The 14,432-nt window shown below is 40.2% G+C and overlaps 1 protein-coding gene across 1 annotated transcript in view; it reads left to right on the plus strand.

The window, feature by feature from the left end:
• The first annotated feature begins 377 nt into the window (after nucleotides 1–377).
• Nucleotides 378–14,432, plus strand: part of LOC124621755 (probable cleavage and polyadenylation specificity factor subunit 2) — a 185,372-nt gene continuing 171,317 nt past the window's right edge. Inside the window, exons 1-3 of the mRNA XM_047147168.1 lie at nucleotides 378–533; nucleotides 1,929–2,094; nucleotides 9,478–9,637. Coding sequence (XP_047003124.1) covers nucleotides 1,946–2,094; nucleotides 9,478–9,637 — 309 coding nt within the window. The 5' untranslated portion in view covers nucleotides 378–533; nucleotides 1,929–1,945. The remainder of the gene's footprint in view (nucleotides 534–1,928; nucleotides 2,095–9,477; nucleotides 9,638–14,432) is intronic.

Here is a 14,432-nt window from a genome sequence, read left to right on the forward strand (position 1 = left end):
AACCGGATTTTGTAAAACGATTTCCCAATACTGTGACTGGATGGTCATATTAACACTTCTGGAATCGATTTTCACGTCCATGTAAACGAAATTGCTGTTGAAACGTGCTTGGGCTGTCAGTTTTCATCTTTTTTCCACAAATTTTCGGCTAATATGGACAGGGTAGATTTCTGTAGAGTGGAGGATAAGAAGAAATATTACACTAAACCTGTATACACCCCGTGTTATTGAATGGAAAGTAGCGATTTTGATGACTAAATCAGAAACTGTAACAGCTGTTTACTACGCACCATACTTGAGTAGGCTAGTAAATCCGCTTCAGACTTTGGCATGTAAACACGACAGCGGAAAACTATATCCGAAATTCGATTTTCGTCTTTTAGAAGATGTGTCGTATGTAAACATAGTATATCATCTCTGTTTCACTATGCAACAACGTGACAAGTGAAATAATTTTACGCGAAGTGCTTTGCCAAAACAAGCCAAGTTTGAAATGCATGTTTAGGTTAAAATATTGGAAATTATTGTACAAGGTATTGATTACATAGATTGTAAATTATTATGAAGCAACAAACTTCGGTGTACTTTATTCGTCGCGAACGCCCTACTTCCCCATTTGATTACAAAGAAACAATTCACTGTACTTATGTACATTGTTGTGTACTGTTATGTTTTCGATAGAAGTGGTAACACCAGAAGTTTATTGTTAATATTAAGTGCTTTGCTGTTCAAGACTTGTGTTACTCGTTCCAATAGTCAGCAAAATTATCTTGAAACAAAATTTTTTGCCCTTATTAGCCAGTGCATTCGCCTACTGCATGTAAGATGCTTTCGTCATTTGATCATGTCATTAGGATTGTTTCGTATCAGGTTTGCAGTTAGTTAATGGTGCAACTCAGTGTGTATTCTTTTGGTGTTTTTGGAGCATTTCATACGCTGTAGTCTGCCGATTTGGGCAACTCTTAATATAACTTGCTGTGTAGGTGTTCAAGCATAGGCTATTTGCAGGAAAGCCCCGCCGATTGTGTTGACAACACTTAGATAAGAGTGACCGTATTGTTAGGCACCATGTTCGATGCAGTTTTCTGATTTAATCCTGCCTCTGATATAATTTGGCTTGATATTTCCAGGAGCAACTGAATGGACCACCTTGGAAATGATTGTCTGTTGTTTTGATGGGCTTCCTGTGCTATTATATCAGCATTTCGCAAGCTAATATAAAGTCTTAATAGATACGACTGTGGGAGGTTTTTTTCTGAACTATCATGACTTGTTTCAATTTGATGTAATGGCCATTATGCACAATTGTACATGTTTTATGTCACTATTTCGGACGTGAGTTTCATCATTTGAATGAAAAGTATATGTCAGCATAGAACTTACATTTAATAACATACAGATTGAATTTAATATTATACCTGTGACTCCAACAAACCAAATCACAAATAAAATGCCCTACATGTATGGTGTGTCTTGATAGTTCTGGTGAACAGGCTTGTTATGGTGCTGAAGTGTCTGTATGTAAGGCTTAATTTAAGGCATTTCTGCAAACTTGATTGTTTGTACCAGAATAACAGAAGTGACATTCTGTAACAAATGGGAGATGTTTTGCAGAGTTTCCTTGAAATCAGCAGTGACATACGATTGTCCACCTGGAGTAGAGGGAGTTCAGTTCTCAGTGTCCAGTATGGTATGAATAGCAATAGTATGGACTATACACAATGTGTTTCATATGTTGTACAGCCTTCTAACATTGTGAAATTTTCCATCATTAATGGGCATCAATAACTTAACAATGTAGATGTGAAGGGATAGTAAAAGATGATGTTGTGTTGTGTTGTGTTGGTAATACCACAGAATAAATTAACTTAACCTGTAGATTTTTTGAAGTAGTAGTTTCTTTTTTTCATGAAAGAAAATTATTTCAGGGCACATGTAAACCACCATGACTTCAATTATAAAGGTACATGCTATTTCTGGAGCAATGGATGAATCACCTCCATGTTACATGCTCCAGGTTGATGATTTTAGGATACTGTTGGATTGTGGATGGGACGAGAAATTTGACCCAGAGTTCATGAAAGAACTGAAGAGGTAATATTATCAAACATATCATTTACATTCGTTTTTAATTCATACAATGTTTGAATGTGTGCATATGTGCTGTGGTATTTTTCCGCATTAACAAAGACTTTCCACAGCTACAACTATATGTATTCGGTCAAATGAGAATTTTGTAGGTCACATCCTCTACAGGGTGGCTACATTTCCTGACTCTTCTACCAGTGAATCTGAGTCTGTAATCTGCCATAGGCCTACCTTTGATTTGTTTTGTATGCTCCTTCCATTTTAAATTGCTCTGTACATATACTCATTGGTACTTTTTGTGTACATGAGAATCTGGTGTGGAAAGCCTCACTGTGTGTGTGTGTGTGTGTGTGTGTGTGTGTGTGTGTGAGAGAGGGAGAGAGAGAGAGAGAAAGGGGGGGGGGAGGAGCGTGCAAGAAGGGGATGTGAAGTTCCAGTCATACAACTGGTCTGATATTCTGTGTACTCATATTTATTTGTTCAATAAATGGCAATAAGGAACTCCATCAAATGCCTTCCAGAAGTCACAGAATGTGGTTTCGACCTGGGTGCTTTCTTTGTCTCATGGATGGACAGAGCGAGATGGGTTTTCACAGGCCCATTGTTTTCAGAGTCCATGTTAATTTATACAGAGTAGATTTTCAGTCTTCAGAAATATCAAAATACATGAGTCTGAAACAAAATATGTAATAAGTATATAATAAATATAAAGAAAGCTGTAAGTTCATCTCCAGTTAATTTTATGTTACCAGCTTTGGCGATATTATGTGCCACCGTCAGGCCCTCTATTGTATACAGTGGCTGAATTTTTCAGTGACAAAATGTATGTATATCATATATGAAAAGTAACCAGTCTTCTTCACACCAGCTTACCTATGCACTACTTTGGCACACGTCAATGGTTAAACATGCAGCTGCTGATGTGCCAAAATCAGGCGTACGTAAGCTTGTGCGAAGACTGGGTATTTGTCATATACGATGTACATACATTTTGTCATTGAAAAATTCTGCCACTATCTAGAATAGAAGGACCTGATGATGACGTATCTTATTGCCTAAACCAGTAGCTGATAGAATAAATCTGAGATAAACATTTTTTTTCCTATTTATTATGTATTTATCAGCTGCTGGCCCGCCATCCAACATACTAAGAATGGATGCACCTAAGTTGTTCTGAAATATGTTAAAAGTACCTACTTAGACGGTGTACTGTGGCTTTTCAGTTCTATGTTGCAGTTAGTAGCTGATTGCGCAGTGAAAGATGGAAAGTTAACGAATCATGAGTCACCGCTTATGCAAGGTGGCAGAACCAATGAGAAAATAGTGTTTTTGATAAGCGTCATCATGATGTCGAATGAATGAAATTATGTGGGGTTATAATGAAATAATTGATGCAGAATGCTGCCATATGAAACAGAATAGTCCATATTCTGTATTCTTATATCCCTGTGGGTTGGGTTGATTTAGTGGACGAGACCAAGCAGTGAGGTAATCGGTCTCATCGGATTAGGGTAGGAAGTCGGCCGTGCCCTTTCAAAGAACCATCCCGACATTTGCTTCAAGGAATTTAGGGAAATTGCGGAAAACCTAAATCTGGATGGCGGGATGCGGGATTGAACCGTTGTCCTCCCGAATGCGAGTCCAGTTTGCTAACCACTGCACCACCTCACTCAGTGGATTCCTGTCTAACTACCACCTTGCAAATGGGATATTCTGAAAATACCTCACCAAATTTGTGAAACAATGATTTGACTATGCTACAGATCAGCCCATTGCCTCAACCAATTTTCTGACACATTTGTTGGCTATACCAACTCACAACTATCCTAACATAGACCTCAGGCTACACTCCAGATCAGCCCTTTTCAATAACCAGTTTTCTTACACTGACTTCTATTGGCTTCGCTTACTCTAACAAAGCTGTAAAATTTCATCCTAACGTAGACCTCAGGCTATGCTACACATCAGTCCATCACCACACCAACTTTTCTTCTAGTCATATTTGATGATTTGGCCAACTGACAGGCAAACTATAACATTTGAATATGAAACAACATCCCAAAAAATCCTTTCTTATTCAGAGGAACATACACTGATCAGCCAGAACAATATGACCACTAACCTACTATCAGTATAAACCTGCAATAGCAGCATCGCCTGGCGAGGAATGACTGCTACTCAGACAGTGCTTCATGCGTGTAGTATCAGTGAGCGTGCTGTCTGTGTGTAGATTGAGGAAGGCAGGCAATCTATCTGAGTTTGACCAAGGACAGATTGTGATGGGCCAGAGGCTCGGCACAAGCATTTCTGAAACTGCATGACTTGTTGGGCGTATGAGGAGTGCTATGGTGAGTGTCTTCGGCGTGACAAAACCCAAATGAAACCACATCCAGACGTCTTGGGATTGGGTTGCTGCCCCGCATTACAGGTTTCGGACGTCGTAGGCTGGGCAGACTGGTAAAACAGGACAGGCAGTGAACTGTGGTGGAACTAACATCAGGCTTTAACCTTTTCAGACCCTCTGGCTACAATTATGTACATCACAGTCTGCTGTGTATTAGGTGCAACAGAAATATTTTTCGTCAGTGGAAACCTCATGTACACATTTGTGAATGTTCAGTCCTTATAAAAATATCAACAAGTGAACGTAGCAGTACACAGCAGCTTGTGGCCGCCAGAAAACACAGGAGAGGTTGGTCAGTTATATTCCACTGCATAACTGAATATTATTATTTTTATTTTGTGCAGTAATTATTGAATGATCCGGTTTATTTATTACAACAGTGAGTATTTAAAAATTAATTATTTTAGTCCATAAAAAGAAGTCAAAGGGTTCAAGTTGCATTTTGATAACAGGTACATTTAAGTGTATAAGTCTTGCATCTAAAATCACTAAAAAAAATCACCTAAGAGCATTAGAGCATAAGGAATAATTTTCCTTCCTCCAGAAAAAAATCAGGTCTGAAAGGGTTAATGTTGGGCGAGTACAAGTGTGTCTGAACAAAGTGCACCGAAAACTCCTAATAACGGGTGTCCGCAGCCGAAGACCCATGGATGTTCCAATGTTTTTTAACATCATGACATGGGCAACTACAACTGAAATGTGCATGTGACCATTGGCATTGGATGTTAGCGCAGTGGCAGAGTGTTGCATGGTATGATGAATCCTGATACCTTCTTCATCATGGCCGGCCGAAGTGGCCATGCGGTTAAAGGCGCTGCAGCCTGGAACCGCAAGACCGCTATGGTTGCAGGTTCGAATCCTGCATCGGGCATGGATGTTTGTGATGTCCTTAGGTTAGTTAGGTTTAACTAGTTCTAAGTTCTAGGGGACTACTGACCTCAGCAGTTGAGTCCCATAGTGCTCAGAGCCATTTCTTCATCATGCTGATGGGATGATGTGAATCTGCTGTCTTCCGAGGGAGCAGCTCTTTGATACCTGTACTGTGGGACAGAGATCAGCCGGCAGTGACCCCATTATACTCTGGTGGAGCATTCATGTGGGCATCCACGGGTCCAGTGGTGTTCATGCAAGACACCAGGACGGCCAAGGAGTATCCTACACTGGTTGCAGATCACACACACTGTGATGTAGAAATGGAGTGGTGGTGCTGGGGTTTACAGGCAGTATATATATATAACCAACTGCATAATCTGAAACTTGTTTTCATTGATTCCAAGTACGTTTATGTTATGCTGGTTCATTAGCTGCTGGCTTAATATTAAGCCAGCAGCTAATGAACCAGCATAACATAAACATAAAAGGACCGACAGATAACCCTTACTAAAAAAACAAATCTAATCAACTAACATTGCAGACAGAAATTGCACAGATATCACCAGCAGTTAACAAGAAAGATTTAAATTTACCCACTGTGTTCACCGTCCTGCATTTCAGAATAAATGATATTAAAATGACCACAGGTAATCCTTACACAAGAAACAAATTCATTACTACTTTGAATACTTGTTCATATACAGCCCCCCTTCCAAAATCTGAACATCATCTTTTTCAACAATAATCAGATAAATAACAGGACACGGAGTACTTAACATAATGCAATGAATATGGTTCTTGTCAAGACAAGCATGTGCATCCCAAAACCACGTGGACTCAATACAATAACCACTGTGCGCACCAGTAATGTACTTCAGTACGACCAAGTCACTCAGTTGTGTGAGCAATAAATGCTCTTTTACAGGCTGTAACAGCCACACAAATCCACATAGACTAAAAGTTGCAAATGGCCATCTCGATCAACATCACATTTTTTTTTTATTTTTTATGTGGCTGTTTAACAGTCTACAGTTCAGCAAATGGTGTTATGCAACAGTTCCAGCGAGCCCCTTCACAAAATTCTTCATGCCCACTAGATCCAACAACGGCTTGGAACCTTTGGTTGAACAATAGTGTGGCTCAACCAGTCCAACGGATAATCAAGGCAAAGACTGCAGCCACTCTTCATTTGCCGACTCTTGTCACAGTGAGAAGTTTTTGTCGTCCAACTCTGGAACGTTCTGCCTGCACACTGCCAGCAGCATGGATGAGAGTGATCCCAGGGCACCCTCTCAGTCATTGCAGCTGCCAGAAGCACCACTCAGTGGGAATTCAAAGTGACGTCAGAATCAAAACGTCATATACGCCCCTTCGTGACAATGATGTTTCCCGATGACAGTGGAGTTTTTCAGCAAAATAATGCTCCATGTCACAAGGCCAGGAGTGTGATGGAGTGATTCGAGGAACACAGTAGCAAGTTCCAGTTGATGTGCTGGCCTCCCAACTGTCCACATCTGAACCAAATCAAGCACATCTGGAATGTGGTTGAATGTGGTGTCAGAGCTCATGCCGCCCTCCACCCCCCTCCTCATAATTTACAGGAATTAGGTGCAAACTCCCTCCAGTGACTTACCAAGGCCTCATTGCTTTCATGCCACAACACATCGCCGCTGTTATTCGTGCCAAAAGTGGATGTACTGAATATTAGATAGGTGATCATAATGTTCTGGCTGATCACTGTACACTACAAGAAATAAGTGCAAAAACCAGAAACCAACCTTACAAGCTGTAAAGGTCAGATCAGTAATCGTCAATCTCGTGCTCTCCATGTCAAAAACAAAAGTGATCAGTTTGTACCTTCTGCTAAAACAAGTCATTAAATTCAGCGATTCTCAATGGCTACAGTGTACTATCACCTGATTGGTTATGAACAACGAGAACAAATTGTCAACAGCAGCATGCAGTGGAAGAGCTGCAGAACACTGTACGTGATCTTTAATCTAAAATGCTTCAACAGACAAATGTCAGAGATATGGGCCTATAACTTTTGGCTTCTGTCTGACTACCCTTCTTGAAAACTGGTATGATCAGTATGTTTTTCCAATATTTAGATATGCTTCACTCCTCCAGCAACCTCCAATAGGCTGCTGCTGGAAGAGGAATGAGTTCTTTTGCATACTCTATATGTAATTGTATTGGTATCCTGTCACGTCCAGCAAGTTTTCCTCTGTTGAGCGGATTCAGTAGCGTTTTCTATTCCATGGTCACTTACACTATGTGATCAAAAGTATTCGGCGACCCCCATAAACATAGGTTTTTCATATTAGATGCATTGTGCTGCCACCTACTGCCAGGTACTCCATATCAGCAGCCTCAGTAGTCATTAGACATTGTGAGAGAGCAGAACAGGGCACTCCACGGATCTCACGGACTTCGAACGTGGTCAGGTGATTGGGTGTCACTTGTGTCATACATCTGTACACGAGATTTCCACATGGATAAACATCCCTAGGTCCACTGTTTCCGATGCGATACTGAATTGGAAATGTGAAGGGACCCATACAGCACAAAAGCGTGCAGGCCGCCAGTTGAAGAGGGCCGTAATATGTAATAGGCAGACATCTATCCAGACCATCACACAAGAATTCCAAACTGCATCAGGATCCACTGCAAGTACTATGACAGGTGGGAGGAGAGAAAACTTGGATTTCATGGCCGACTGGCTACTCATAAGCCACACAGCATGCCGGTAAATGTCAAACGACGCCTCGCTTGGTGTAAGGAGCGTAAACATTGGACGATTGAACAATGGAAAAAAGTTGTGTGGAGTGACAAATCATGGTACACAATGTGGAGATCTGATGGAAGGGTGTGGGTATGACAAATGCCCAGTGAACATCTGCCAGCGTGTGTAGTGCCAACAGTAAAATTTGGAGGCAGTGGTATTACGGTGTAATCATGTTTTTCATGGAGGGGGCTTGCACTCCTTGTTGTTTTGCGTGGCACTATTACAGTACAGGCCTACATTGATGTTTTAAGCACCTTCTCGCTCCCCACTGTTGAAGAGAAATTCGGGGATGGTGATTGCATCTTTCAATGGAGTGGTTACATGACAATAACATCCCTGTAATGGACTGGCCTGCACACAGTCCTGACCTGAATCCTATATAACACCTTTGGGATGTTTTGGAATGCCGACTTCATGCCAGGCCTCACCGACCGACATTGATACCTCTCCTCAGTGCAGCACTCTGTGAAGAATGGGCTGCCGTTCCCCAAGAAACCTTCCAGCACCTGACTGAGTGTATGCCTGTGAGAATGGAAACTATCATCAAGGCTAAGGGTGAGCCAACACCATATTGAAATCCAACACTACTGATGAAGGGCGCCACAAACTTGTAAGTCAATTTAAGCCAGGTGTCCGGATACTTTTGATCATACAGTGTAGGTGCAATACCTGTCCCATACATCCTCCAATTACCACCTAGTGAAGTCTGGTCATAAGCATCACACATCAGGTGCTGGATATTCTTGTCATGCGCTGAAATGAGGAATGTCTTACCCACTAGCAGTCGCACCCTGCTCACAGTGGTACGCCACTGACCGTCGAATCTATACAATATCCTCGTCCATCCCTACTCCTAACCAGTCACAAAACTTTAATTTTTCAGTCAGTATTCATTTTGAGGGCTATGCTCCTTCATCAGTTGGTAGTTTTGCTCTGTAGTTCCAAAAGTATTTACGTGTTGCAAATTGCTTACAATCCTTCATCCGGGTCCAGACTGAGCTCTCTTGATCTATTAGTGATGGTATTCTCATTCTGTGCATCATTGCTCTCTATTATTTTTGGTTCCTGCATATATAATGTGCAACAAAAAAGAATGATTATGTTTGCTTATTGCGTATGTATTTTCGTTATAAATTCTGTTTATTGCAATTGTATTTGCACTTACTATTATTACTCTTTTATTAAAAGATAACAGTAATAAAAATGAGCTGTAAGTAATTGAGCCTTTTCCGTCTTTGTTCTTTTTAGTTATTGGTGTCTTCAACAGATAACTGTGATTAAGAAAATTCAATGACAGTTTACATTTTATTGTATTTTTCTGCAGGTATGTTCACCAGATTGATGCAGTGCTTCTCTCATATCCAGATCCACTACATTTAGGAGCACTGCCATACCTTGTTGGCAAATGTGGCCTCAACTGTCCAATTTATGCTACAATTCCAGTCTACAAAATGGGACAGATGTTTATGTATGATTTGTATCAGGTAATTACTTTTTTCAGCACCCCTTGTAGTTGTTTTTTGTAGAATGACACCCCATCTTATGACATACTGTGACGTAACCTCTTTCATATCAATCTGGCACAACCTGAAAAAAAGACAGCTGGATTGATTAAGCTGAATTGAGCAGCATGCCTTATGAACCAGCAGTGAACTGATTATTAGGCAAGAAAGTCACTAATCACGTAGCCCAACACATTAAGCATGTAATTTACACAAAACCCTATGGAGAAAAAAATAATTGGGAGGGGGAGTGAGAAATGGCTAGAGAGGGAGAAATTGCTAAGTGTTGTACAGAATTCACACTCTGTTGTAAAGCAATTAGTAGTAGTATAAATTGTACCATTTTTGTGAGAAAAGTATGTAGATGTAGTTCTCTAGTGTGAGTACACTGTTAACTGAGATTTAGTAGTGTTTGTCATATGATTTGAGCTGGTTGAATACACATAGAAAGAGCATTAAATTTCTCCTACAGTTTCCACTATGTATTGTGACATTACATACCACTCCAAAGGAGTGAAGTGTACCATTACATATTCTTACTGATGACTGTTACTTGCGGATGAAAACCATAAAATAAGTTATTGTAGAGGAGAGCACTAATATTCTCTGGATCTGCTATTTTATATGCTTGTGGAAAATGGTGAATGATACGTAGCTGCAAGATGGGATTGTGATCACAATAACTTCACAAGAGAAAGTACCTTAGCGAACATGGCTATAGAAGTTTATAATATCGCCGACCTACTTTGGAGAAGTGTCAAGTCCTCAGAGAATACGTAATTTTGATGATAGTAGTGACATTTATTCAGACCAATGAAATGTTACATTCGGATTTGTTCATTCTATGTAGAGACTTCATGTTGGATGTTGATGTTGATAGAAGATTGATGTCCAGTCAATCGTATATGTGTTTCTGGACAACATCAACAATATTATGGTCACATTGGTCCTCTGTGTGTGTGTGTGTGTGTGTGTGTGTGTGTGTGTGTGTGTGTGTGTGTGTGTGTTTTGTACTTCAGAAGAAGCTAAACTGTATAGCAGTCTTTTCGTTGTGCCTGTTTGTGACTCAGTGTCTCCTCTATATGGTGAGTAGCAATTTATCATGTATTTTCATTGCGTTATGGGCAATACACTGAGGAAGTCATGGGATACCTCCTAATATTGTTCCGGACCTCCTTTTGCCTGACGTAGTCCAGCAACTTGATGTGGAAATGGACTCAACAAGTCATTGGAAGTCCCCTGCAGACAAATTGAGCCATGCTGCCTCTGTAGCTATCCATGATTATAAAAGTGTTGCCAGTGCAGGATTATCCATGATTATAAAAGTGTTGCTAGTGCAGGATTTTGTGCACAAATAACCTCTCGATTATGTCCCATAAATATTCAGTGAGATTTTTGTTGAGCAACCTGGGTGGCCAAATCATTCGCTTGAATTATCGAGAATGTTCTTCAGACCAATCATGGGCAATTGTGGCCCTTTGTAATGGCACATTGTCATCCATAAAAATTCCATCTTTGTTTGGAACATGGAGTTCATAAAGGGCTGCAAATGGTGCCGAAGTAGCCAAACAGAACTATATCCAATCAGTGATCGGTTCCATGTAATGTAAACAAAGCCCACATCAATGTGGAGTCACCACCAGCTTGCACAGTGCCTTGTTGACGGCTTGGATCCAGAGTTTCATGAGGTCTGCATCATACTTGAACCCTACCATATGCTTACCAACTGAAATCGGGCTCATCAAACTAGGCCACAGTTTTCCAAAGGCACTAGTGTCGGTCGTATACTACGATAGTCTGTTAACGCCAGATTTCACTGCACAGTCCTAACAGATACGTTCTGCAATCCCACATTGATTTCTGGGGTTATGTCTCGCAGTCTTGCTTGTCTGTTAACACTGACAACTTGAACACAAATGCCTCTGTTACTGGTCATTAAGTGACGGCCACTGCATTGCCCATTATAAGAGGTAATGTCTGAAATTTGGTATTCTTGGCACACTCTTGACACTGTTGATCTCAGAATATTCAATTCCTTAATGATTTCCGAAATGGAATGTCCCATGCGTCTAGCTCTGTCTACCATTCCACATTCAGAGTCTGTTAATTCCCGTTGGCAGCCATAATCACGCCAGAAAACTTTTCACATTAATCATCTAAGCACAAATAACAGCTTCACCAATGCACTGCCTTTTATTCCTTGTGTCTGTGTTACTGCTGCCCACTGTACATGTGCCTATTACTATCCTGTGACTTTCCTCACTTTGGTGTGTATGAGCTACAAATACTAGTGCTCTTTGTATATTAGTTAAGAACAGTTAAGAAGAATTGTTTTTCTGATGATAAATTAATAGCCATGGTGTATAACGACTTAGGAAGAAGGTTTTTAAGACTGCATGATGGGAAATTAATGGACTGTAGTAATAATTGGTGGTGACTGAACACAATGAGCGTACGACAATTCTGTTGCTCAATGGCTTCACTACATCACCGAGTTGCAATATCACAGTGCACCCTGCATGGTACGCAGCCAGACTGAGTAAGAAGAGCCGTACTTATTCAAGAACAATTTTTAATGAAACATTGTACGTTGAGTTAGAACTGGGTTGCTTTTTAATGGAATTTTTTACAAAAGTATTGGTGACTTGGTGTCAAACTTAATATTTCAGGAAAGTGTACAGAAAGATATAGTAGAAATACCATATTCCACTTTAACAACATTAGAGGAAAGTGGGTAATTAAATTAATTGAATGAAAGGTTCAGGAAAAAACTGAGTCATCTCTTAAGGGGAGCCGGAGGTGCCTATGCTGCCCATGTTAAAATCACTAAGTTTGAGGAACATTTATGAATAAACTACCAAATAGAAAAATTTGAATTTTTTTTTACATATAGAGTGGTTTAGTATTGTAGTTATGACCGAGGGATTTTGGAGTATCTTTTCTAGTTTCCTTCCAATTATTTTTTTTATTAATGACCCAAATTTTTTTACAAATAATTGCTTTATAATTAAACTGAAATTAAACTACTGAACATATTGCCAAATGGGTGTGTTACAATGTAAGTTTGACCACTAGGAGTGCTGTATAAAAATTTCATCTCTCTAGCTTGAGTGGATTTTGAGAAAATGTTCCTTATATTCGAAAAATTCTAATTTACGGGAAATGGCTATCAAAGTTTCTCAATACATTCCTGCACTATAGGATGGATTATCAGGGTCTTCTTCTTCATCCTCCAAAAGATTCCTCTTCTGTCTTCTTTTCTGGCCTGTTGTTCCATCATACTTCATATGCCTTTCTCTTCTTTCTGCTCCTCTCATCCTTTCTCTGTCAATATTTCTTAGTGCTCGTACAGTGTTCACCCCAGCTGTAAATCCTAATGCATTCAGAACTTCACACTTCACACTGTTCCCTTGGTTGTAGGTTGCTATTGCATCATAAATGCCAAAGTGCAGTGTTTTTATGCTTACAAACACCCTTTTAGGAATCACTTTCCAAATCAAATTGTTTACGCTCTCATTAGGATTCTGCGTCTTTCCGTGTAGACATTTGTGTAACAATTGTGACTGTGCTAAGTCATGAAAAATTGGTTTTATTGCATTTATCACAGCTGCTGGCAAACCATGTTTGTGATCATAGTCCTTTTTTGCATTATATTTGCACCAGGAATCTTTTGGGCACAGGCTGTGTTGAGGGTATTCGTTGGAAGAGGCAGTATGAAGGAACAGTGCCCACACTGCTTTTCGCATGTCACTAACATTACTAGTATTTTGCCTTATAGCATACCCGTAGTATCTCTGTAGACGTGCAATCACCTCATCAGTAAGCCTGCCTCTCCCTCCTATTGTCTTTCCATCACTGAGCTTACTTGAACCCAAAGTTTGTTTGAGCCTTCGAAGCCGTGCACCCACACGCTTTTGCTTATGCCCAATGCATTCCAACTTTTCAACTACAAATTCATTTCCATATGGTTTCAGTTCCTCTATAGTCTTGAAACCTTTGGAGTCACCATCCCCAAGGTAGTATTTGTACCTAACGTTGTATCTGGGAACAGAACGTTCAAAAATTTGTTTCACTCCATCCACTTCCATTTCTCCACGTGATCCACTAAAATTTGCCTCACAGGTTCCACTGTGCTATCCTTTGATTTTATTTTTGCACCTACAATGTTTTGATAATATTGCAACATCTATCAGTTTTGCACTATCACCACAAGTAGCAGTTACAACCCCATTCAGGGATTTATGACCCCTCTTTTGCCAGGAATCATCTAATGCCACTACCAAATCCCTAGAACCACCGTTCATTTCTACAGATTCCTCCACTGCTTCCTTCATGGTTTTCAAAGCCACATCTTCAACAGAGGATCCTACCAGTTCACAGTAGCACCCAAATTTGCTTGGAGGCGATGGCAAGTTCATAATACCACAAAACAGTTTACCAGCAGCAGACCCTTTTCCAATGGATCGAAGACCATACACAAGTCGAACATTCACATCAAACACTCTAGATCGTCCATTTTCACCAAAGAGACTGGCATGTGAATTGTAGAAACTCACTTGATACTTGCAAAATGCACAGATTATCTTCATCTCACAAGCTAAACCAAAGTGCTTTGTTATTTCTAGTTCCACTCCTACACTTGAACACATTTTGCACAGAACACTTGCTTTCAGCACAGAAGATAATAATCCAATATTCAGTACTTCGTTAATATCATCACTGTCAGAAACATATTCACGAAATCTGTCACTTCCACCAGTCAGCTTCTTGCTAGAAG

The sequence above is a fragment of the Schistocerca americana genome, chromosome 1 (genome assembly GCF_021461395.2).
Source record: "Schistocerca americana isolate TAMUIC-IGC-003095 chromosome 1, iqSchAmer2.1, whole genome shotgun sequence".
In the NCBI taxonomy this organism is placed as follows: Eukaryota; Metazoa; Arthropoda; class Insecta; order Orthoptera; family Acrididae; genus Schistocerca; species Schistocerca americana.